The 27,623-nt window shown below is 34.9% G+C and overlaps 1 protein-coding gene across 31 annotated transcripts in view; it reads right to left on the bottom strand.

Moving 5' to 3' along the window:
- The window catches only part of SOX6 (SRY-box transcription factor 6), a 692,888-nt gene that overhangs the window by 353,499 nt on the left and 311,766 nt on the right, over window positions 1-27,623 (bottom strand). For all 31 annotated transcript variants that reach the window (XM_033206912.1, XM_033206899.1, XM_033206900.1 and 28 more), the window contains one exon: window positions 17,336-17,543. In XM_033206912.1, the coding sequence (XP_033062803.1) occupies window positions 17,336-17,543 (208 nt within the window). The remainder of the gene's footprint in view (window positions 1-17,335; window positions 17,544-27,623) is intronic.

Here is a 27,623-nt window from a genome sequence, read left to right as displayed (position 1 = left end):
ACACTGGGCTACAAAATTAATAGAGTTCATCTGAACAGATAAGATACACATGACTCGTATTGGGGCTAAGTGTATAGTCACTTCCCTTATGTTATATGACTAGAATGATAGATTATGGAGTTTCCACATGTGGACCAAGTTTGATGCAACAATGTTCATTGTTGCAACCTGAAAGCAACAATGATAAAATGAAGTGAGTATCTAAGAAAAAAATTCAATCCATAAAATGACAAGAAAAGGAGCCAATATCCCTTCTAATACTTCTGTCTGCTAGATGTATTCCACCTTCATGGGATACTCAAACTCAGTATGTCTAAATGCAAACCTTTTCCCCAAATCTTCTCAACTCTCTATATTCACCATCCTAACAGCCTCACCATTAAATCTCTCAGCTAGATATCTCCCTAACCTCACACCCCACTCCTAATTAGCAACCTCAACTATATCTCAAATAGCTGATTCCTTCTCTCTTCTTCCCTTGCCATTGCCTTAGTTCAGACTCTGAACTAAGGCCTGGACCATTCAAAGAGCCTGCTAACAGATTCCCCTGTATTTGCCCTTGCCTCTTTCCAACTGATAGTCAAAATGCCACCAAAGTTACTTTTCTAAAAAAAGTGTTCAATTATGTCAATCATCCTCTGACTTAAAAGTTCTCTACTGCTCCCCACTACCCATAGGATAAAATTCAATTTCTGTAATAATGGCTTCAACATATTTTTCAGTTGTGTCTCCTGTCCTAGTCACACCAAACTTCTTCACATTAATTAAATTCACAGGTTAATTCATACCATGCAACTGTACATGCTGTTCTCTCTACCTGGGATTCCATTATATCTCTTGTTCACTATGATGAGCTTATCAAAATATAGCTCAAATGTCAATAAATCCCTACTTAGATCTAGAAAAATTTATGGTTCCTCTTCTGTACTTCCACAGCTTTTTTTTTTTTTTTTTTTTTTTGAGCCGGAGTCTCGTTCTATTACCCAGGCTGTAGTGCAGTGCACAATCTCAGGTCACTGCAACCTTCACTTGCCGGGTTCACATGATTCTCCTGCAACAGCTGCCTGTGTAACTGGGATTACAGGCGTGTACCACCACACCCAGCTAATTTTTGTATATTTAGTAGGGACAGGGTTTTGCCATGTTGGCCAGGCTGGTCTCGTACTCCTGAACTCAAGTGATCCATCTGCCTCGGTCTCCCAAAGTGCTGGGATTACAGGCATGAGACACCACACCTGGCCACTCACAGCGCCCAGCCAACACAGCATTTTATAGCTTCTTCTACTATTGCACTTATGATAATTATTTTATTTACATGTGTTTCCTAGTAAATTAGGAGCTACTAAAAAAACAATATTTATCTCTGTACATCTTCTTCTACCCTTTTCTCCACTTTTACCTCTCTCCAACCCAGGCCCACTACAATACTGCATGAAAAAGCTTAATAAACGATTATGGAATTAATAAGCATATGTATTTGTGTATTCAAGTATGTATACATATGTTGTTATGCATGTATATACGTATATTTTGTTTAGATGAAGAGGCATTCTCTAAAAATTTAAGCTATTCATCTCCTTTTAATCATAATATTATTTATCTCTCTGAAAATTTTTATAATAAATCAACAGTATTTTAGGTTAATGTATATTATATGCTAAGATCCATATCAGGCATTGTGAAGATAGACTAACGATATGGTACGTGTCCTCAAGAAAATTAAAATCATCTTGTGAGGCAAGATCAATTAATGTAAAATAACAAATACTTTTCGTCTATGTCAAAATCAGTTGAGCATATCTCTGTGGTTTTATCTGTGGATTCTCTAGTATATTCCATTGATATACGTGACTATTTCTCTTCCAATATCACATTGCCTTGATTACTATAGCTGTATAGTATGCCTTAATACAGTATTGGGTAGAATAATTCCTAACAAATTTTTCTTCTTTCTGAAGATTGTCTTAGCTATTCTAGAATATGATCCTTTCTACACAAATTTTAGAATAAGTTTGTCTAGGTATATGAAAGTCTTTTTGGAATTTTGAAAGGAATTGCATCAAATATATAGACTATTTGGGGGAAAATTGACATTTTTCCCATGTTGAGTCTCCCAGTACATGAATACAATATGTCTTGTCATATTTTTAGGCCATTTTTCATTTTTGCAATCAGCATTTTGTAATTTTAGCATATAGTTCCTGTACATGTTGTTAAGTGCATACCTAAGCATATCACTTTATTTGGAGAAAATGTAAATAGTTTTATGGGGGGTTTATTTGTTTGTTTGTTGTTTGTTTGTTTTTGAGACAGAGTCTCGCTCCATCACTCAGGTTGGAGTAAAGTGGCGCGATCTCGGCTCACTGCAACATCCACCTCTCAGGTTCAAACATTCTCCTGCCTCAGCCTCTTGAGTAGCTGGGATTACAGGCACCCACCACCATGTCCCATTAATTTTTGTATTTTTCGTAGAGATGGGATTTCACCATGTTGGCCAGGCTGGTCTCAAACTCCTGATCTCAGATGATCCACCCACTTTGGTCTTCCAAAGTGCTGGGATTTCAGGTGTGAAACACTGTGCCTGGCCAAGTTTTGTGTTTTTAATTTCAGTTTTCATATTTTGCTGTGTTCTGAATTTTGTGTCTCCCCAAAATTTGTACACTGAAACTCAGTACCCAATGTGGTAGTATTAAGAGGTGGTGGCCCTTGAGAAGTTATTAGATCATGAGGGCTCCACCCTCATGAATGGAATTGATGTCCTTATAAAAGAGACCTGAGGGAGTTTGTGCCTTCCACCATGGGAGGACACAGCAACAAGGCACCATCTGTGAAGCAAAGAGCCCTTACCAGACACCAAATCTGTTGGTGCCTTGATCTTAGACTTCCCAGTCTCCAGAAAATATCAGAGAAGCTAGTGCCACACAGAAAGCAATAAATTTATGTTATTTATAAATTACTCAGTTTATGGTATTTTGTTACAGTAGCCTGAATGGACAAAGACATAGGTTCACTGCTATTGTATAGAAATGTGAATGATTTTTAAGTGTTGATCTTAGATCCTGTGACCTTGTTGACTCATTAGTTCTAAGAAGCTGTTTTTTTTGTTTTGCTCTGTTTTATTTTGTATTTACATTCCTTGGGATTTTCTATATAGATAATCACATGATTTGCAAAGCAATTCAATGGAGGAAGGTTAGCCTTTTCAACAGATGATGCCGCAGCAAATTAGACATCCATAGGCCAAAAGAAATGAGCCTTGACTTAAACCTCACACCTTATACAAAAATTAACTGAAAATGGATTATATACATATATGTAAAGTATAAACATATACATCTTTCAGAAAAAAATAGGAGAAAATATTTAGACTCTAGGTCTAGGCAAAGTATTCTTAGGCTTGATGCCAATACTTGATCCATACAGTAAAAAATTCTTCAGTTGGACCTCATCAAAATTATAAACTTTCATCTGTGAAAGCCCAGGTAAAGAGGACGACAGACAAGCTAAAGACTGGGAGAAAATATTTGCAAACCATGTATCTATCATAGGACTAGTATTTAGAATAATAAAAACTTTCACAACAGCAAAAATAAAACAATCCAATTAGAAAATAGACCGAAAACATGAAAAGACATTTTACCTACAAGGATACATATATGGCAAACAAACATGTGAAATAATGTTCAACATCGTTAGCCATAGGATAAATGCTAATTAACCCTACAATAAGATATCAGTACACACTTATAAGAACAGTTAAAACAAAAGTGACAAAACCAAATGTTGACCGAGATGCAGAAATGCTGGATTGGTCATACATTGTGGGTGGGAATGTAAAATGGTACAGCTACTCTGAAATATAGTGTGGCAGTTTCCTATAAAATCCAACATACAATATAGCCAACAATAGTACTCTTGGATACTAATTCCAAATAAATGAAAACTCATGTTATGAAAGCCTGTACACAAATGTTCATAGCAATTTTATTTGTAATAGTCAAAAACCGGAATCTTCACAGATGTCCTTCAACAAGTAAACAGTTAAACACGTGTGATTTATACATATGATGCATACCATGGAATACACTTAGCAAATTTTTAAGTATGAACTTCTTAAACTTTTGTTTTTATTGATACCCATTAATTGGATTGGATGAATCTCCAGGGAAGTAAGCTGAGATTTTTTTAAGTAAATTCTAAAAAGCTACATACTATATAATTCCATTTATGTAACATCTTTAAGATGGCAAAATGTTAGAAATAAAGAACATATTAGTAGTTGCCAGGGGTTTGGTATAGAAGGTGAGGGATGCTGGCATTGAAGCGAGGTAGGTATGGTTACAAAGAGTGACACAAGGGATTTTTATGATATTGAAACTGTTCAGTATTTTGACTGTTGTAGTGGATACATGAACCTAAATAGGTGATCTATAGGTGACAAAAATATATAGAACTTAATACACATACCCCCACACAACTGGGTATACTAATGGAGTACAAATGGAGAAACAAGAGTAACATCAGTGGATTATTTCAATGTCAATAATCTGGTTGTGCTATTATACAACAGTTTTCGAAAATATTACCCCTGGGGGAAAGTGGGTAAAATGTACATAGAATCTCTCTGTATTATTTCCTATAGCTTCATGTAAATCTACAATTGTCTCAATAAAAATTTTAATTTAAAAAAGAACAAAGAGCATAACTAGGGTTATAATTTATTGATAAATACAGTGGTATACAGGTTTGAGTATTAATAATTTTAGAGGAGGAGAAATTCACAAGTGCCAGTCAGTAGAGGATTATATATGATCTGGAATTCTGTACAGAGAAAAATGAACAAATGGAAAATTGAGATAAATAGAGAGAAGACAAAGTTATTCTGGATAGGGGGGATAACGACTAAGCTTGAAGTATGTTGGACTAAATAATCAACTTCAGCACTGTGCTGACTCAACAGGTAAAAAGCTTGTCCTGAGATACATCCTCAGATTTCTTTTCTTTTTTTCTTGAGACAGAGTCTCACTCTCTCACCACTCTACAGTACAGTGGCACCATATTGGTTCACTGCAGCCTCCGCCTCCCGGGTTCAAGCAATTCTCCTGCCTCAGCCTCCTGAGTAGCTGGGACTACAGGTGCACACCACCACACTCAGCTAATTTTTGTATTTTTAGTAGAGACGGGGTTTCACCATATTGGCCAGGATGGTCTCGTTCTCCTGACCTTGTGATCCACCCGCCTCAGCCTCCCAAAGCGCTGGGATTACAGGCATGAGACACCACGCTCAGTCTACATCCTCAAATTTCTTAATTACAATGCTCACTAGAGAAAGATTACAAAAGAAACCCAGGAACCAAGTTATAATTATGTGCAGTGCATCTAATATTAACTAAGGAATGTCCAAGTTATATGTTTGTGCAAGTGCAAAGGTCCTAAGTCATGTTTAAGGAGGAGGGGAGGAGTCCATGGCAGAGAAAAGAGTAAAGTAATATAAAATGGGGGTTGAAAGCCAGAGTAATATGTTAGGATTTTAAGCAACAAATTTTACACTAGGCATAATAGAAATTGATATCATTAGCCAGATACCAATGCTCCAATGCCAATAAAATGCCTACATATTGGAGGAACCCACCCCCGATAGTTAACATGAGTTCTTTCTATCTCCCTGAGCATCCGCTGGTCTGAGAAATAAAGGGAAAGAGTACAAAAGAGAGAAATGTTAAAGCTGGGTGTCCAGGGGAGACATCACATGTCAGCAGGTGCCATGATGCTCCCTGAGCCATAAAACCAGCAAGTTTTATTAGCGATTTTTAAAAGGGGAGGGAGTGTACGAATAGGGTGTGGGTCACAGAGATCACATGCTTCACAAGGTAATAAAATATCACAAAGTAAATGGAGGCAGAGCGAGATCACAGGACCACAGGACGGGGTGAAATTAAAATTGCTATGACGTTTCGGGCATGCATTGTCATTGATAACATCTTATCAGGAGACAGAGTTTGAGAGCAGACAACCGGTCTGACCAAAATTTATTAGGCGGGAATTTCCTTGTCCTAATAAGCCTGGGAGTGCTACAGGAGACTGGGGCTTATTTCATCTCTTTGTCTTCTAAAAGACAGCTGCCCCTAAAGCAGCCATTTTAGAGGCCTACCCTCAGGGGCTCATTCTCTTTCTCAGGGATGTTCCTTGCTGAGAAAAAGAATTCAGCGATATTTCTCCTATTTGATTTTGAAAGAAGAGAAATATGGCTCTGTTCCACCCAGCTCACTGGCAGCTAGAGTTTAAGGTTATCTCCCTTGTTCCCTGAACATCGCTGTTATCCTGTTCTTTTTTCAAGGTGCCCAGATTTCATATTGTTCAAGCACACACGCTCTACAAACAATTTGTGCAGTTAACACAATCATCACAGGGTCCTGAGGCGACATACATACTCCTTAGCTTACAAAGATGACAGGATTAAGCGATTAAAGTAAAGACAGGCATAGGAAATCACAAGGGTATTGATTGTGGAAGTGGTAAGTGTCCATGAAATCTTCACAATTTATGTCCAGAGATTGCAGTAAAGACAGGCATAAGAAATTATAAATGTATTAATTTGGGGAACTAATAAATGTCCATGAAATCTTCACAGTTTATGTTCTTCTGCCACGGCTTCAGCTGGTTACACCATTTGGGGTCCCTGACTTCCCACAACAAAAAAACACCAAGAAGAAGCAAAAGGGGCATAATTCTAAATGACTGAAGTTAAATACTGAAGTTCCTGATTTACCTAGAAGTGAGACCAGACTTTCCGCTATTAATCAGGGACAAGTCTTAAGAGTTAAATTAAAACCAAGGAATAATTTTTAGGACTTTGCACATTGGGCACATAAGACAGTTTCCTGTCTACCTCTTCTACCTGAAAACAAAGGGAAACAGTTCCAAATCCTGTGGCTTATGCTTTAATTCTTAAATTTTCCATCTTCTCCCTGTCCATAACATAAGCAAAACGTACAAAGTAAGAGATATTTCTGGGGGATCAGCTAGAAAGCTCCAGTTAAGCCAGTAAGGGCATTTTGGAGTGAAATGGAATCCTCGTGCACACAGTTTGTTAGCCACTCTTTTAAAAACTGCCCTTTGACTATAGGTTACTGTCATTCAAAAAGTACATATTAGCATAATAATTCTGCTGCTGTTTTTGCCACTGTAATGGTGCTGTTGCAAATAATTCAATATTTTGTCATATTTTCACAGTTGTTCTTCATTATACGTTCATCAATTTTTTTCTAGCCATCTATGTGTATTTACTCATTTTCAATTCAGTATGTGAGAGCAATTAGGGGCATCCACAGTCCTCTAATTTCTGCACTCCCAATGCTAGCAGATGACCTATATTCTATTACTTCATTGTGATAGTATTTGTCCATCCTCTCAGTTCTAGGCACAGCTACTCAGTTATACTTAAACTCAGGACATCAACTAAGAAAGCTACGATAGGTCTGAGCACCACACGTATTCAACATTAAGCCATAGCCTTGAAGTGATGGCTTTGTCCATAATCATTGGACAATGACTGTTTCAGATATCAAAACTGGATAGAAGCTTTTATCTCTATCTTTATAAAAATTCTAACATCAGAAAGAAGAAAATTGGAAATAGAAAAGGACAGTTTCAGGCATAATGAAAAAAATGAATCATGAGATTTGTTCAGTTTGAACTGAAAATAGTTTAAAAGAGAAAAGTAATGCTAGTAAACTCTAAAATTCAGATACAAACTGTAAAAGAAAATCAAAATGGCACAGAATTTTACAAACTGTCCTTTAATGCTTATCTAGACCAACATCCTCATTTTATAAATTAAGAAATTAGTGCTTAGATCAATTAATTAATTATTAGACACAACCTAGTAAGTTAAAAAGAGTTAGGATAAGAATGCACATCAATCCCAAGCCAATATCTGTAAGGATTCCCAAGTTAAACATTCTGAGAGAGAGGTGAAGATTTCCAGCTAATGTCGACTGTTTGGCATGTGCATCAGAAGATAGGTGCAAGAATCTTATTGTTTGCACTAGCAGAAAACTGGAAAAAGTCCAAGTGTCCAGAAACAATAAACAGGAGAATATACTGCTATATAGCATAGCATGGAATAGTATATGGAAGATTACACAAAAGAGAAAATGAATGAAAGTTCACACAAAAAAATTGATGTTAGAATACAAAAATAAGAAGCAAGTCACAAGAGGTTACAGTATGACATCATTTTTATGAAGTTTGAAAGCAAGGCTAAACAATAATTAATTAACAACCTATTCAAAACTATTTTAAAACAAAAAAGGCAGATAATGATTAACTTTGTTAAATTTGTAAACTGGCAAAAATGTAGATAAAAAAACAAATATTGGACAGGTGAAGAAAACATAAGTAGATTCAATAGTATTAGTAATTTTTATTAAGTTGGATGCTGAGTTCACAAGTGTTTGTTTTACTTTTACGGTTTATAATATACATATCAAATATTACACAATAAATAAATGTTTACATTTACTCCTTCCTTTTCTATTCATTTATTTCTTTTGATAGTGCATATATATTGTATAAGAAGAAAGAATACAGATCCCAAAACTGTCCCCTATTATTTCCTGAGACTCCCAGAATAAATTCTGAAGAAGTCAGTCTAATGAATTTTCAATAGAAAAATGCAAAATGCTAATGATCCACTCAAACTCCGTAAGTTCAAAATCATATAAGACTATAACTTATTTCATAAAACGATCAGAAATCTGCATCCTCTTTCTAAACAACAAAATGCCAGGAGAGCACCTTCTAGCTTCACAGTTCAATAACAGGAAAAATCAGAAACAACTGCCTGCATCTGTTCCCCACATTCTTAGAGAAAGAACCTTCAAAATAAATTTTTAAACCTGAGGAGATAGAAATGAGCAAGAAATCTGAAGCATATTTTCAAGGCAGAGACACACAAACTGAAGTTAAGAAAAAGATTCAACCAAATAATATATTACCCAAACTGTAAATGGAGGTTGCAAAACATATAGCAAATAGAAATAACGAAGAGTTGCCCAGAAGGTCTGGGGTTCACAGAATTCTGGCTCATTTTAAGTTTTTTAAGGTAATATGAGACAAAGACCAGTTTCCAAAAAAATTAGAGTGCAAATATACTTAACACGAAAATATCCTATACGTAATTCTTTTCATAATTCAAAAACCAATCATTCTAGCTCCTCAATATAATCCCTAAATATCATTGTACAAAACTTTCAGAAAATATTTGTTTATTTAAACTATCTGGTACTAGGTAAGTATTACTATGAATATGATACAAAATTTTTAAAACAGGAGCAAGGACACAAATATCATTGGGAGGACAGATTTTATAGAGAAGAAAAAATGAATTTAAATGAAGTTGTATCAGCATTCTTCTGAATGCCCAATTGCTTCTTCACCAAAAGTATGAGTGGTCTTGGGAAACTTCAGCATTTAAATGACTTGAAACTTCCAATTTATTTGAAATAACAATTTTGGGTATTTTAACGAATATTTAAAGCGTTTCTTATGCAAAAATCCAAAACCTTTCCAAATTTTCCTTTTAACAAGAAACATAAAACAAGGCTTACATCTGGGATATTATAAGTGCTTCACCAATGTAACTTTCAATCAGAATAGTGGTAAAAACCTAATATCCACAAATTTTGCCTTAAAAATTATTGTGATGCTCTCACAGAGTGTGAATGTTAAGTAAAAAAAAAAAAAAAATGGGCTTTTAATAGATTTTTTACTTTAACAGAAACACATTGCTCTTAACTGGCTACTATCTAAAAACCTCATCCGAGGCTTTACCAACCTCTCTCACTGACACCATCACATTCCACATATTTTTCAGAAGGGAAGATTGGCTTTCAGTGGGGAAACTTTAGTATCAGCTTTTCCAAATAGCCTGAAAAGAGAGTTAAACTGAATTGCTCTTCCAGAACACAAGAACATCATTGCTGCCAAATGCTAAATCCCTTAACACCATGGGACATTTCCTATGATTCTGTCTGTGGTACAGAATGAGATTCCTAGAATATTTTTCTTTTTTAAAAGTTTCTTCAAATAATAACAGCAATAGTAGTCATAATAGCAATACTAGTAATAGTTATAATTACAGAAGCTATATATTGTATATATTAATATGTCAAATCCTCACAATAACCTTGCAAGGCAGGTATCATACATACAGATTTACAGATGAGAGAACTGAAGCACAAAAGGATTAATTTGTCCAAAGTCACACAACCAGGAAATAATGCTGGCTACATTTATTGAGCACCTACTTTGAGCTGGCAATATTCTAAAAGCTTTAGTTGCCTTAACTAATTATTCATCTTCATGAAAACCTTGATCCTCATGATAACACTGTAAAGATACCCATTTTTTGGTTGAGAAATTAAAGCAGACAGATCAAGTAACATGTTCTATGTCATCCATCTAGTAAATGCTGAACTGAAATTCAAACACAGCAACCTAGCTCCAGAGTCTACACTCAGTAGGCTATACTGTTCTCTCTAAATATTACAACTTAGATTCAAACTTGGATCTGGCTCAAAGACATGACTTTCAAAAATGAATTTCCTCATTGTTTGAACTATACCATACATCTCTTTTAGTACAGCAAAGGCTATCAGAGGAGCAAAACATAGCTTATAAGCAAACCAAATATATTTCAGTGAAAATATATGTAGAAATACAAATGATTGTTTAGAGATGTGAACAATGATAATAATCCATCAGATATACACATAAACACATGCTCCTTCTTGTGCTGGGAAACAGCTGCGTAATCCATTGGAAAGCCTGTCCCTCCAGGAATTCAAAGCTCAAATGCTGCTGTCCCTTCTTACATGAACAGTAAAATGAATCCACATACTTTTATTACCATGATAGCAGAAAGCACACAATTCCACTGGGCAAATACTCTAATTTCTGACCAATGTATGTCCTATGGAATTGCATCTACAGCCTGCACACTTTCCATTACGTTTATGGTTCTATCAAAGAGAGTTCATTTATTCTAATATTTCTACCTAATACAAGCTTTGTTACTCTCTCCTAATCACAATAATTATTACCTAAAGAATAAGTTTTTTAAAAGAGCCAAAGAGTCAGGAATTTAGTTTTATTTTGTCAGACAGTTGAGAGTTTTAACATTGTTTTCCTTTTCCTGCAGTCTCACATGACTCCAGAAACTGACTTAAACCAGTGCCCTCGGCCTAGGATCATATACTTAGTAGTATGATACACAAGACATGATAGTGGCTGAAGCACTATTATTAAAGAGAGATTAAAACAGCTGTACATTATGCTGAAGCACTCACTCTTCCCTTTACAAACAGACGGTCCTGGATTACAAGCAGCACTTGACCATTTAAATCACGACAACAACCAGATTTAACCAGCTGGGCCATATTCTCCTAGGCAGTGCCTGTTGACCTCCTCAGTCACAGCTGCTCAAATGAAATTCTCATTAGACAACTTATTTTCAGAAGCCAAAGGACTCTCTGATTAAATATATGTATTTAGATATAGAAGTCCTTTTTAAAGTATTCATTTTCTGACAACTGTCGCTTATGTTAGAGCCCAGCTATATTGGCAACAAGACGGGTGATACAAGGATAACTAAAATTCATCATTTTATTATAGCTGAAGAATTTTAGCCTTGGAAGCATTTTAACCTGAATCTATTAATCAAAGCCTTCCTGTACACTCTACCCACCAACATAAACAGTGTTTTGAAAGGTGGTTTCTGACATTCAATCGTTCAATCCATCTATGGATCTGTCTACCTACCTACATACCAATTTACCTATCTAAAATACTAAATCAAAGTTAAATTTACAAAAGACAGAAACTTTGCCAATCTTCCCATAAGTCTCAGTTTAAGAGGGGGCACTTCTGATGTAGCACCTTTGTTCAATAGTGTTTGACAATCTAGTCAAATCACTGCTCAGGAGAGGGCACTTCTTAAAGGAATAGCAGATTAAACACTGGACAATTTGGTTGATCAAAGCATCTGCCTGGAGAGTTTTTGTTTCATCATGCAAACTTAGTTTTTAAAAGGACCATAATAAACTTTTTACAGATCAGTTCTTGTAGATGAGGGCAAATGAGGGAGAGGTATTTAGTCTGATAAAGAGTAAAAATATTCTCCAGAACAAGAATAATGTAAGAAAGGTAATCATATATTATGTCAATCACAAAGGCTTGTCTCTCAGCTAATCATGAAGTATGGCCCTCAAACCATGGAGTAGATGTGAGGGAGAGGTGGGTAACTCATTTGAAAGCTTTTAGGTGTCCAATGAGATAATTAGGTCCCAAATGAGGAGATGGACCTGGAACTTTAAAGGATTAATGTCAGGCAAATATTGGTGGAGCTGTTATACCTCCTTAGATGTAGAATATAATTATTTGAGAATCAGAAATGTATCCTAAACTTTTTAATGACTCTTTCTATAATTATTTCTGTTCTCCCATTATGCTATTCTATACTATGCTCCAAGTAGATAATCAAAATTAGGATTTAAGCTCAAGATACCAAACTCAGAATAAAAAAATTCTCATTGCTCCCACATCCAAAACATGTTCCTCCACTTTTTTTAAATTGTATTACTACATTCCTATTTGCCCAGAGTTTAAAAACTCTGAGCACTCTTTGAACCATTCTTCTGTCTTGGTCTCTACACTTAAACATTAACTCTTAACAATTATATCTCCTAATATCTTTTCCATATGCATCCCCCTTCCTTCCTCACTTCTGCTGCCTTCGTTCAGCAGACCCTCATTATCTCTAGCTTGAAACAATTTCCTTAATGTCTCTCCCTGCTCCCATTCATCCTAAACAGTGGAGCCAGATTAACTTTCCGGAAAGAAAGCTCTAATCCATCACCTTATTATGCTAAAAAACAGTCAGTGGTTCCTCCATCGCCTTCAGTGTAAAGTTCAAACTCCTTAGGCAAGAGTGAAAGGGCCTCCATGATCTGAACACAACCTACTTTTTCAGTCTTATATCCCATATGCATCTTCTTTTTAAATTTAGAACCTGAACTGTTGGCCATTTTAAAGTTCTCTACCTATTCTTTCTACCTGAAATGTTTCTCCTCTCAATTTCTGTCTATAAATCCTTTCATTCTCCAAGACCAACTAAGACCTATTTCCCTGTAGAAGTTTCCAATGGCTTCCAAGGCAGAAGTAATTTTTCTATCGAGTAAATTCCCATAATATTTTATCTATATAGCTCTATGGAATTTATTATATACTAGACACTGAATTAGAGTTCATTTTTATATGCCTTATATCTCTTACGAGAATATGAATTATTAAAAGTTAGAGACCATTGTTTTATTCATTATGGGTGTACCATATCATCAAGCATAGGGATTCTTAACTCGTGGTCCACACACTCCAGCAGACATAGATAGAATTCAAGGGGTCTCTAAACTTTTATGGAAAAATTATTTTTCACTAGCCTGTATTGAAAATTTACATTTCCTTAAATTATGGATGCAAGTAACAAACTGTACTATATTTGTAGTTCCTATGACATTGTCACCAATTAGTATCACAACTGATATTTTTATATCACATTATACTTGGAGATATCTCAAAATATCTTTTACACTTATCACTACTTCAAAATTATTATACTGTTAGGCCCTCTATAAGATCTCGCTTTTTTTTTAATACATTAGTAGAATAGCATATTCTACCATATCACAAATGTTTTACATTATTTACTGTTTTTTGTTTTTTGGTTGTTTTTGTTTTTGTTTTTGAGACAGAGTGTCGCTCTGTCACCCAGGCTGGAGTGCAGTGGCATGATCTCAGCTCACTGCAGCCTCCATCTCCCGGGTTCAAGCGATTCTTCTGCCTCAGCCTCCCTAGTAGCTGGGACTACAGGCACGTGCCACCACATCCAGCTAATTTTTGTATTTTTAGTAGAGACAAGGTTTCACCATGTTGGCCAGGATGGTCTTGATCTCCTGATCTCATGATCTGCCCACTGCCTCGACCTCCCAAAGTGCTGGGATTACAGGCATGAGCCACTGTGCCTGGCCTATTTACTCTTTTAATATGATTCATTTTCTCTGTAATCTGTTTATTCTACCTTATGCATTTAAAATAATTTTTAAAAAAGATCTGTAGGCTTCACTAGACTATCAAAGGGATTCACAGAAAGAAAAATTAAGAATCCTTGAGTTTTAATAAGATGCATTTCAAAGAAGAAGAATATGTAGAAAAATAATCACAATACTAGGTAGTCCTTGGAAAGTGATGTAAAAAAAGATATACCATAAACTGTGGAATATTTTATAAGAATGTTCATAAAAATTCATAGTCTTGGCATTGGAGAAAAGATCAAACTTCTGTCCTCTACAACACCTCTATTAAAATGACAATAGAGATTGCTGCATATCTCTAAGGATAGATAAGTTACTATCTTCCAAAGGAGAATATCCCATCCCATATAGATAGGTACAACTGTTAGCTAGTTGGTCTTATTAAACATAATCAGGTTCCTCATAACTTCTTGTCACTGATCTGTATTCTATCCCCAGGAAGCTAGACAGTATAAACCCAATCCCTACTCCATGTGACTTTAATCTTTAAAGACACCATCATATCATCCTTGATTTTGTTTTCTCTGAGGTTAGTATTACTAATTCCTTCAACCATCCTTCTTATTATATAATTTCATCTCTGTGATTATACCAGTTGTTCTCTGAGAATATCCCAATGCCTTTGAGTTCCTCTTAAAGTGTGGTAATTCTGAACTCAACACAATACTTCAGAAACATGCTATTGAGCAGGCAGTTTTTATTGGGACTACCACTTCTTGAATGCATCATACTGTACTTCTAGTGATACTGACTGAAATAGCACTGGCAATTTTTTGGCAATCTTCACTATGCTGACCCCATTGCATTTTCTGTGACTTTAAAACTCATGGGTTTTTATTTTTTATTTTTTTTATCATTCATCTGGCTATTTGAATTTTCTTCAGTAATTACTTGTGCAGCTGGAATTTGGGTCACAACTTCTGAACTTGATAATAAGATCTATTAAATTTTATCTTGGTAGGTTATTTTTAAGTTCATAGTTTCACTTTGTCAAAATGTTTTAAGCTTTGTTTCTTGAATGCATTATATTCACTGTTCCAGATTTGTGAGATTGGCAAATTTGATGAGCATGTTTTTGGTCATTTCATATCTGCATTTAATATATTTATATTACTTACATTAATACATACTAAAGATGCCTGAATTTCTGATGTCTAAAACATACATATTGCAAAAAAAAATCTGTAGAGTATGAAAACATTCATTACTAGTAGAAATACAGTAATAAATGACTCTTAAAGGACTACTGTCTCATTCTGTAAGTGTCTCTCTTGTACAAAATCAACTGTAACACATGGTAACAAAGAGGACAAATAGAAAATTAACCACTACTTGCAAGGAAAAAATGATTTAAAATTCCCTAGTAGTTCAGGAAAAAAAATCATCACCAATGTCTTTATTTTTACATTAAAGAGTCCACCAAAGTATTTTGAAAACCACTTACTTATAGAACTAAAACCATCTTTTGGTGGATTACAATTAAAAGTAATCTAGTGATCTTACTTATTCAGTAGATAATTATCTGGCAATCCCCATTATTCAGAACAAGAATGTGGAAAAAAAAGTCTCAGAAGCCAAAAGTGTCAGCATGTAGTTTGTGCACTAAAGATCATATGTATTTCCCAGAATCTCTCAGCAACACCTCCAGAACCTACTTGTTCATATTTCAAATACAGTCCAGAATGTCCTGATTATCTAATTTTATAATCTATAAGTAAATAGGAGAAAATTAGAAATTATTTACAGCTAAGCAAGAAATAATAGCCTGCAACCTGATATTGAAGGAGAAACCAACACACACACCCAAAAAATATACATATACATAAAAGATATGTATATCAAGCAGACACAAGAACTCTTAAGTTTCATAATTGAAAAGAAAAATAGCTATAAAAGCAAAGTACTAATAATCTCAATGATCACTAGGGGCATTATTATAGTACAGTAAAATAATTGACATTTATAATATATTAGTTATGTATATTATATATAATATAATACAAGTCAAATTTATATAGTTTATAGTTAATATTTATATAGTTTATAGTTAAAGACATATTCATTATTATTATTAATCCTCAAAATGTTTAAGTTGCAAAGTCAGTAACCAAATTTTAAATTTTGTGGCTCGAGTACATTGAAGAATTTATCCAGGGTCACATAATTGTTTGAAGGATACTGAAGTTCCTAGTCTACTGTATTATGACTCTAGATAATAAAAAAAAAAAAACACTTTGTGTCATATTACCTGATTAGTAAAACAGGGAAGCATGCAATATATTTTAGAAAGACTTCTACAAAAATTAATTGGAATCCTTTAAGTTTTTGAGCCCTCAGAGGAATAAAATTAAGTTACATGAAAAATTCCCTAATATCAAATCCCAATTTGTCTATAGTATCACAAAAGTATCAAGTTAACTTGCAATGCTAGTAATAAATCCAGAGCTATTAATTACTCTACCTTTTAAGGCCTAAAATCTGTACATAAAAACTGAAAGTGCAATATAGTATAATCATCACTTAGACTTGATTTACTTTGTTTAAAAATATTATTGGAGAGTCTTCCTTCATTTCTGTTTTCTACGATGTACCTGAACCTGAGTGAACTCTTGTACAGCATAGAGAAGGTAGACGTGGGATGTTGCAAGAGATGTCATATATCAAAAAAGTCACTCATATACTTTCAGTTTTAACAATATTTGAAGCCCTCTAATCTCTATTCTACAATGTTAGGAGATAAAATAATATATTTATAAAAATGAAGAGAAATCTTTTTAATTTTGTCTTTTAAACAGTTGACATTTTTATAAAGAAATACTATTCACCACAAGGAAATAGGGGAGAAAAAATGAAAAATAAAGTTGCAGCTAGGAAAAATCCCTTATTACGTTTTTCCAGAGTAGGATTATGGTCAGTTTAAAATCTTAATTTGTTATCTTAAGAACCAAACAAAATGCACAAAGTTTTAGAAAAACGGAGCTATCTGTTTGACACTCCTAATGGATCACAATCTGCCATCACCATGGTAACCTCTGAATAACTTTTTCCTAGCTAGTGCCAATTATGCACTTCTCTGGCCCTTGAAATCCCACCTTTTTTTTTTTTTTTTTTTTTTTAAAGGCCTGGAATCTTTAAAAGAAAAAGAAAAAAAAAAAAAAGAACCCAACAGTGAAGTCCACACATACCCTCTTGTTCGGTCCGAGTCATTTCCTCAAGCTTCTTCTGTTTCAGTGTGTCCACCACATCGGCAAGACTCCCTTTGCGGCGTTCTGGGGTTCCAAAAGTAACACTGGTCATTATCTCGCGGTCCCGACTCCCTTCGTCAGGCTTATGTGGTGAGGTAGAGGTATTTCGGAAGGAATATAGGGAACATAACTTATTATTCTCTGATTCCTAGAAAAATAAAATAAAATAAAACCATTAGAATATACATTTCTTTGCAAGCTACTGGAGAAAAAAATCCCAAACTCAGGACAGCATATGATGCTTAGTAGGACAAATAAAATATACTAATTAAAATAAGATATAAGTAATTTAGTAGGACAAATAAAAAATACAATTCTGATTAAACAATACTGGTTAAACAAAGCATTAAACAAACAATTGTCAAAGGAACTAATGTGAAGTTGCAGATTAAAACTGATTTTTTAAATATAAAGCAGTTTAAGTGCTTCAAAAACAAACCTTTAAACCCCTTACTCATTTACACCTTTCATTTAAATTAGTTCAGATTCAATGACTAATTATTAGGCTTGGTAAAGTTTTTCTTTTAATTGGACGCTTTTATTAGCAACACTCTTGCCATAGCATAAAAAGAAGTACATCATAAAAAACACTGTCCTTTAGTTTAGAACCAGTAGAAAAGTTAGCTTCAGTAGCCAATGTTCATTGTTCACCAGAAAATACATAAATGATCTAAATCAGTGCCAGAAAGTTTAGCCAACCTGAATATTTTCGTGTGCTGGGGTTTGGAGAAAACTGTTTTGTTTTGGTTTTTCTAGCTGTACAGCTGTCCAAAGTTACAGAAGTCTCTTTCTATTTCTTACCCTTCAGCACATTTTTCATGTGGCATTTTAAAAAATGTCTTTTTTTATTTTATTTTATAAAGGGACAAGTTTATCCTCAGGTGAGAAGTATTTTTTTTTTAAATAGGACAGGGTTATTATAGAAATATGTGTGCAGGAATTACTTCATAGTATAGAGAAGTTAGCTAACTGCGAAGAGGGTTAGGTGGATCAGCTGAAAAGGAAAAAGCAAATCGTAGGTGGAAAACAAACACCTAAAAGTTCATAGAAATAAAATATTTTTATATTTCTTTAAATTGGAACTGAGGGTTGGAAACAGCTATTATTTTGCCGTAGCCCTTCAGCAGCCTTGCATTCACCTTTTATCTGTTTGCACAAGGGTATTCTCTCTCCCTATATTTATATATTTAAAAATGTGTGTAAAGTAAATCAGCCAGTCTTTGTGATCACCATCAGACTCCTGAAAATCCTAATTGCTCCTCTATCTCTTTCCTTCACAAGGAAGCCCAGTAAGAGTCAAGAGCGTAAGGACAAGCATGAGGCAAAAGTTACATAGTTAATAACTAATGGGGAAAGGGGAGAAAAGGAAAATGATATCTAGAGCGGTAAATTTCTACATCTATTAAAAGACATAATAAATGTACTCAACAAATGCTAGGTATTTCAGATTACTGTCATTGCATATAAGGTGGGAAAAAATGGATTTTCAGGGTTATTGAAAACACATAATGAGATAATATTTGTAAAGTACCAAGGCATAGTGCTGGGCTCACAATATTGAGGTGGTGTTTAATAACTGGTAGGTACTATTTCCTGAAGGAAGGAACAGATTTAGGAATGGGACCAAAGAGATTTTTCTTCCTTCTGAACCTGAGGAATTGTGAAGTAAAAAATGTTTATGAGTCTCAAACTAAGATAAATCTTGTGAAACCTGGGAATATATTAAAAACAATTGAACTGTATACATTAAATGGGTAAATTATATGGTATATTTATTTTATCTCAATAAAGCTGAATCTTTTGATTAAGAGCTAAATCTCAATTATTTCTGCATACGCATTGCTAGTACAATGCCCAGAATAGAGCTGCTCAATATATTTATGCTGAAATAAACGGAAAAGGATAAAATAAATGGGGCAGGGCAGGGAAGAGAGTTCCTCTTTACCTTTCTTCTAGATCCCTTCCTTCCTCCAGGAAAGATGTTTTATCTCACTTAATGTTTACAAGAATTCTGTGAAGTGATGCAGAGGAACCCCTTCTTTTAGATGCCAGTCATGGCTAGTATGTGGCTCCTTGGAACAGCCAGTTCATTCTCCACTTGTGTGAATGAAAATGCAGAGATATATTTGTCAAAGCCATTTAAACCTCTTAATAAAGTCCATATTAGACATCTGACCAAGGCTTTTATGAATTAATAATCACCATTTGATCAATCATACTTCAGTTGCTTTCATTTCAAATGCCAATTATTGTCACATTATAGCCAAAAACACACACACACACACACACACACACACAAACAAACAAAAAAACCCTGACTCAACCTAAGGGATTAAAGAACAAGTCAAAACTGGAGTATGTGAAAGTGGTTACCTACAAATGACTCACCATTGACTATAATAAAGGAGATTTTCCATCACTGCCAAACTGAAATTGAAAGATGCTAAGAGAGGCTCTCCAGCCTAGTAACAACTTTAGATTTTCCTGAGAGAATTTAGGCTCCAAAGAGTACCATTTTTTCCTATCAGGACTAATGCCAAACAGTCTTATTTACGTATTGTTATGTACTTGTTGGACTATGTTCCTTGTTCTTTACTCATGGGAATGTGGTCACTGCCATGCTGCACCTCAGACAATAACCATGGGTTCCTTATTGCAATGATGACCCACACTGTTCTTATCCCCACAATCTGTGCAAAGTGGCTCAATACTACCAAGCAGCAGAGAGCAAGGGGCTAGAGAGTCATGATTCCCCCACAAAAGCCACAAGAATTACTTGCAATATGTCACCAAGTTGTAAAAATAGGCAGTAAATAAAAACAAATGGCTTAAGTCGTGTAAGTCATGTTATACCATGCTTAACAACAATGGGAAGGAGCAAAATTTACCATTTCCAGCCACCACTTTTTAACTTTCTAAAACCTAACAAATATTAACCTTTCATAAGTGGAAGTCTGTAAGCAATTCATCTGAGTAAAAGGGAACATAAATTAATAAGCTTATAATAGGTTACTGTCTAATATGAAGTCAATAATGTCAACTTAAAAAAAAAATCTTGACAAAGAATCTCTGGTTTCTTTAAGGAGGCTATATAATTTTAAATTAATTTTATTAAGAGAAAAAGCCCACATTATTTTGTAATTTCTTAAGAACAAAACAGGTCCAATGACACATCAATTGAGGCAAAATATGATATGGTTTAGATTTGTGTCCCTGCCCAAATCTCAAATTGAACTGTAATTCCCAATGTTGGAGGAGAGGCTTGGTGGGAGGTGATTAAATCATGGAGGCAGACTTTCCCCTTGCTTATGATAATGAGTGAGTTCTCATGAGATCTGGTTGTTTAAAAGTGTGTAGCACCTTCCCACTCTCTCTATTCCTCCTGCTCCAGCCATGTAAGATGTGCCTGCTACCCCTTTGTTTCCGCCATGATTGTAAATTTCCTGAGGCCTCCTCAGCCATGCTTCCTGTACAGCCTGCAGAACCATAAGCTATTAAACCTCTTTTCTTTATAAATTGCCCAGTCTCACGTATTTCTCTATAGCAGTGTGAGAATGGACTAAACCAATGTCCAATGATAATATCTACCAAGTCTTAATGCATGTCACTGTAGGACTGCTGCGAAGAGACTTGAGACAATACATCCCTAAAGTAGTGGTTCTCAAGCTTCAATGTGTAGAGTTATCTGGCAAGTGTGTTAAAATGCAGATTCCTTCACCCCATATCACCTTCCACAATGATGGGGCCAAGGAATCTGAATATTGATGAACAACCCAAGTGATTCCGATGCACAGGTCCTGATCCCACTTTAAGAAATACTGCTCCCTAAAGAACAATGATATAAATGTGTTTTGCCTTAATATTATAATGTGAATATAATTGTGTAAAAAAATTTTAAAGCTGGTTGTGATTCTTCAAAATAACATAAAGGAAATTATTTTTCTTCTTTTGATCTTTCTTTTGAAAACAACCACTGTTGGCCGGGCGCGGTGGCTCAAGCCTGTAATCCCAGCACTTTGGGAGGCCGAGACGGGCGGATCACGAGGTCAGGAGATCGAGACCATCCTGGCTAACATGGTGAAACCCCATCTCTACTAAAAAATCCAAAAAACTAGCCGGGCGAGGCGGCGGGCGCCTGTAGTCCCAGCTACTCGGGAGGCTGAGGCAGGAGAATAGCGTGAACCCGGGAGGCGGAGCTTGCAGTGAGCTGAGATCTGGCCACTGCACTCCAGCCTGGGCGACAGAGCAAGACTCCGTCTCAAAAAAAAAAAAAAAAAAAGAAAACAACCACTGTTTAACACGACTAAACACATGAACACCACAAAAAGAAGAACATGTGGGCACTGAGTTAGTAAACATTAGTTTATCCAAAGGAAATTTACTATAAATTTCTTTTCATTCAACCCCTAACTTCAGCAGCCCCACCAAACCTACAGTGAAGAAAATTTTCCAAATATGATTTAAAAGGATCCCAGTCCCAAATAAACGAAAAAAGCCATGTTGATTCAGATAATCTAAAGAGCATTTCACTGGAAATCAATTAAACACAGTATGTAAAATATATGTAGATGATTGAAAAAGCACAGTAATATCAAAAAACAGTTATTAGACAAAGTTTCTAGGAAAGGAAAAGCAGTTTTTGCATATTTACAAATCAAGAATTTTAATTAAGATGTTTTCCAGTATTTGAAGAGATAAATATATATTAAAAACAAAAAATATTAGAATGAATATCGTTCAGATTTTTCAGAAGTTACTATTCAAAACTGATTGTTCACCAACGGCATTCAAATGGCTTTAAATTTAAGTAGCCATCTTATGGTATTGAATATATCAAAATTACTCAAATCTTTGGGCATTTGTGTGTCTTGTTGCTTTTCCATGGAATGCCCTATATCTTCCTTAACTTTGACCCAACCCCCTCTTCAAAGTTCAGATCAAACTGCATTTCATCCTTGAAGCACCCCTAACTATACTGGACCTCACTATCATGCTACCCTCCAAACTACACATCAAAGCACTTAATCATAACCACATAACTTAGCATTTAATAATATACTAGAATAAAATATTCATTACTATTTTATATGTAATTGTCATATCTGTAACTAAATTTTAACTCTTAAAGGATTTCAGGATTTCATGCTTCTTCTATAGGCTTCCAGAGCATACAACAAAATTAAATAAGTGTGGACTGACAAACTTGAAACAACTACTTATCAAATGTGTCAAAAATAATCAAAAGGCTGGGCACAGTGACTCACACCTGTAATCCCAGCACTTTGCGAAGTCAAGGCAGGAAGATCACTTGAGCCCAGGAGTTTGAGACCAGCCTACGCAACATAGCGAGACCCCATCCCTACAAATAACAACAAAAAAAAATAGCTGAGCACACTTGTGGTCCCAGCTGCTCGGGAGGCTGAGGAGAGAGAATTGCTTGAACCTAAGAGGTCAAAGCCACAGTAAGCTGTGATTGCTCCACTGCACTCCAGCCTGGGCAACAGAGCCAGACTCTGTCTCTCAAAAAAAAAAAAAAAAAAAAAAATCAAACATTAGGTGAAGAGTAAAGATTTGCTCCAACAATGACAGGATTGCTTAAGCTAAACATTTAGAACTAGATATTAAAACATAAGGAATTTATGATACAACTACATAGTGGAATACAACACAGCCATTAAAAACAAATGTATCTATTGAACATACTGTTGTTTATAGTGATGAATAACTATAGGCAGCCTAGTTATTCCAATTGTAGGTTTTATTTGAGTGCATTATGATTTTATCTATATGATGGAATGTTTTGGAGCTACTGAAAATAATAATTTTGCAGAAAATTTAATGAAATGTGGGAATATTCATAATGTATTGTTAGTTAAAAGTATGTTAATAAAATAAATACACTTTTTTATTTTAAAATTTTGGATACATAATAGTTGCCCACATATATGGGGTTCATGTGATCTTTTGATATAAGCATATAATGTGTAATGATCAAATTTGGGGAATTAGGATATCCATCACCTTCATCAACAGATAAATGAATTTTTAAAATGTAGTATGTATACACAATGGAGTATTATTTACAGTAAAAAAAAGAATAAAATTCTGTTGCTTGCAACAACATGGATAGAACTGGAGGACATTATGTTAAGTGAAATAAGCCAGGTACAGAAAGACAAATATCACATATTCTCACTCACATGTGAGAAATAGTGAATAGAACAGTGGTTACCAGAGGCTAGGAAGGCTAGTGGTGGTGGGGAATAAAAGTATGAAAATATAGTTAGATAGAAGGAATAAGACTTACTGTTTGGTAGCACATTATACATCATTAAAAAAATTATGTACAGAAAAAAAGAGATCATAGCACACAATAAAATGTTAATGGTCCTCTGAGTATTGGGATAACAGATAATTTTATTTCCTTTTTGAAGTTCTCTATATTTTGTAAATGTCCTATCACAAATAATACTTTTAATCAGAAAATAAATTTCATCTTCACATTTAAATATAAATATCAAAGTAATAGAAATAATTTATTCACAAGGAAAGATGTATTCAATGAAAAAAAGCATATATTGCAGTATTTAGATTATAACACCAATTATTTATATGTGTGCATAAGTGTGAATGTGCTCCCCTACACACAAACATACACAAACTGGAAAGATATATCAAAATATTTATAGTGATTCCTAAATCGTGGTAAGACTGTTGGTAATTTTCATTTCCTTTTTTGCTTATCTGTGTTTTCTAATTCATCTTCCATAAACATAGTAGTAAAGAAAAACAAAAGTTATTTTATACACAGACGCTTAGGGGAAACAGAAAAAAATAGTAATTTAAAAGAATAGATTTTGGCCTTCTTGAATATGTCGAGAGAGTCAGTATATTATAGTTTCCCTCTACCAAACCCAGAAAAACTAAACAAGCTTTCTTTCCTTGGCATTCCTATAGTTGAAGAATCATAAATATTATTTCTAATAAATCTAATTATTAAAAAATTAATCTTCATGTAAGCTAAAATCTAGATACTTATTGCTATGGTTTGAATGTATGTCCCCCTATAACTCATAAATCAAAGTCTAAGACCTAATCACTTTAGGAGGTGATTAAGTTATGAGAACAGAGCCCTCATGAATGGGATTAGCAACCTTATAAAAGTGCTGAGGGCAAACAGTTAGATCCTTTTTGCCCTTCCGCCCTTTCACCATAGGAGGACACAGTTTGTTGGTCCTGTCTAGATGATACAGTAACAAGGTGTCATATTGGAAGCAGAGTCTGGGCCTTCACCAGACACCAACCTGCTGGTGCCTTGATCTTGGACTTCCCAGCCTCCAGAACTGTGAGAAATAAATGTGTATTGTTTATAAATTACCCAGTGTATGGTATTTTGTTATCAGCAGCAGTATTGGACTAAGACATTAATTACAACACATTGTTTCCTGTTTGCTCTCAAAAGATGCATAATATCAATCTATTTCCTCTTCCATGTGAGAGTTGTTCAAATATCTTAATGAAGATATCAAATTAATAGTCTTTTTCTAGGTAAAACTCCTGCACTTTCTAAACCCATTTCTCATTTGCCATGATTTCCAGACCCTTCATCACCCTCCTCTGATGCATTCGTCTCTAGATGTCATTCTAAAAATATGTCACAACAACTAGATACCAAACTCTACATCTTCACTTTCAGCAGGAAAAAAACAACACTCAGCAAGATTGTTCCCTCCATGTCACATAGGCAGGACCAGTAGAGCTAAAAATCTTTAAGTGCTGGTTTTCTGACACCAAATCCAATGTTTTTTCTATTCCATAAGGCTATAGTTTTTTTTTAAAAAAGTCACTCTCAACAGTAAAAGATGCCACAATGCCAATGATTACTACCTTCTAAGGCTTTTTGTTTCCATTCATTTCCAGAAAGGAGATTTATCTATATTTGAGGCAAAAATTATACTTTATTATTCACCTTAATCCAAGAATTACCAAGAAGTAACTTGTATTACTTAAGTATTGTTGTATAAGAAATCATCCCAAAACAAAGTGCTTAAAACAAAAATAATCATTTATTATCCTTAATGGTATCTGTAGGTCAGGAATTTGAGAGCATCTAGGCTGGGTGGTTCTGTCTCAGTCTCCCATGAGGTTACAGTTAAGTCAGTGGCTACGGCCAAAGTCATCTCAACGACTTTTTTACTCACAGATAAGGTACTTGGGCTGGAATATTTTAAGAGCTCGGGGCTGGGATAACTAAGGTTTCTTGGACATCTTACTCTAACTCTACATGACCTTTCTGCATGGTCTCTTCTCTACAGTATGTTAGTTTCAGGATAGCGAAACTTCTTTCTGATGTGGTGTCCCAGAGACAGCCAGATGAAAGCTATACCACTGTTTCTAACTTAGCCTGGGAAATCACACTGTATAACTGTCACTGCATTCTGTTCAATAGTGAGTCACTAAGCCTTGCCAATAGTCAAGGGAATGGGAATTAGACTCTGCCTTTTTATAGGGTAGAGCTATAATTATATCCTCAAATAGTTGCTATGAGAAATGAATCATGTGTAAAGCAGTTAGTACAATGCCTAGCATATAAGTACTCAATAAATGATAGCTACTCTTATTAAATACAAATGTCCTTTGTCCAATTGCCCTTTTTTTCAATTTTCAATTCTGAAAATACAGTCATGAAAACCATTGGCACCATTTTTAAGTTTTTATTCGTACTTGTTCATCTAAGTGGAATAATAAATACTAAACTACATTACTTTCTTCATTATCAACATTCACCTCAAACCAATTCCATTGAGATCCGGCTTCTCACAAAACTCCAGGAATTTTAGCACTTCTAAGTTGCTTTTTCTAGGAATACTATCAATTCTTATTTATCCTATCTGCATATGGATTCTCTCTACTGTGTCCAGGAGCAGCTACAGTACACTAGTGCTCTGATTCAGCTGGATTGCCAACCACACCTAGACAAGGAATGCGGATGGTTAGCCATACTGCAAGCAGAGGAGAGCAGTGGGCTGGGGTTGCAAAAGTCAGATCAGATGTCAGGAATTAAGAGTCAGAAAGCATAGGTCAGGAGTTGAATCTTGCCTATATAATGAAATTGAAACCCACATACAGGTGGGAATCACTGCAATTGGGAGAAATGACTGGGAAATGGCATAAGTAGCTGCAAGAATCAACTTCCTGCTACCCAGTACACTACCTGCTACCCAGTCTAATTGTAAGAACAGAATACTATTCACTTGTAACCTTTCCTGTATCCAGTAGCAAGAATGAATTAAATGTATTCATTCTTATAGCATTGTATGTTGTCAGTTTTGCTTTGTTTTCCATTTTAGTTGTAGCCTCTCCAGTTGCAATGTTATCCTCAACCTAGTCTGCCCTCCCTATAGATAAGGTTTATTGAGATATCCAGTCATAGATTTGCCCCGGTTTCAGACAGCAGTCAACCTACAACAAACTTCTGTTTCCTTAGGCCCTACTCAAAATCACCAAAAGAAAGCCCAAACCCTAAAATAAGTCCAAATATGACACTCTTCCTAAGATGCTCTGTGGTTCACTATGGCATATATGCTCCCTCATTAAAAATGAGTAATAAATCCAATGTGTTTAGCTACAGATATGTTCCTGGTAGTCTTTGACTGGAGGGAATTAAGGAGCTACAATTTACGTAAGAAGTTAACACAATAGCAAAAACAACCAAAAGTCATTTATGTTTTAAATTACCATGGACTGGCAAATCAACCAAGTTAGTGATCAATCTTCCCTGCCAGGTCACATGGCTCCCACCACTAAACCCCATCCTTCCTTGCTATGCAGTACATTTATATATTTAAAGTTTCAATTAAATGTCCAAATTATGCTATATAAGTTACACATACACATCTATGTTTAATATATTATATTAACTTATACCATAGACAATATATGTAACATTTTTTCTGATTCTCCACCTTAAACAATCTTTTGTTTTTTTGATGAACAAAAACTACTTGCCAACTGTGCCATATAAGACACCTTCTACTATAGTTTTATTGACTGACAGAAAAGATTTAGGTTCCAATAACCTCTTGCTAACAAAGGAAATCTAACCTTTTTAATATGCTGAAGACTAAATTGCAAACATTTATGGTTCTTTCTCAGAGGAAAAAAGTTATGTTTTTTTCTAATGTGACATACTGTAAGGAAAAGAATTGGATTAAAGAAGTATATATAA

Source organism: Trachypithecus francoisi, unplaced genomic scaffold (genome assembly GCF_009764315.1).
Source record: "Trachypithecus francoisi isolate TF-2019V2 unplaced genomic scaffold, Tfra_2.0 Lachesis_group8, whole genome shotgun sequence".
NCBI classification, from domain to species: domain Eukaryota; kingdom Metazoa; phylum Chordata; class Mammalia; order Primates; family Cercopithecidae; genus Trachypithecus; species Trachypithecus francoisi.
Note: the sequence above shows the minus strand (reverse complement) of the source record. Positions and strands in the feature narration are given on the sequence as shown.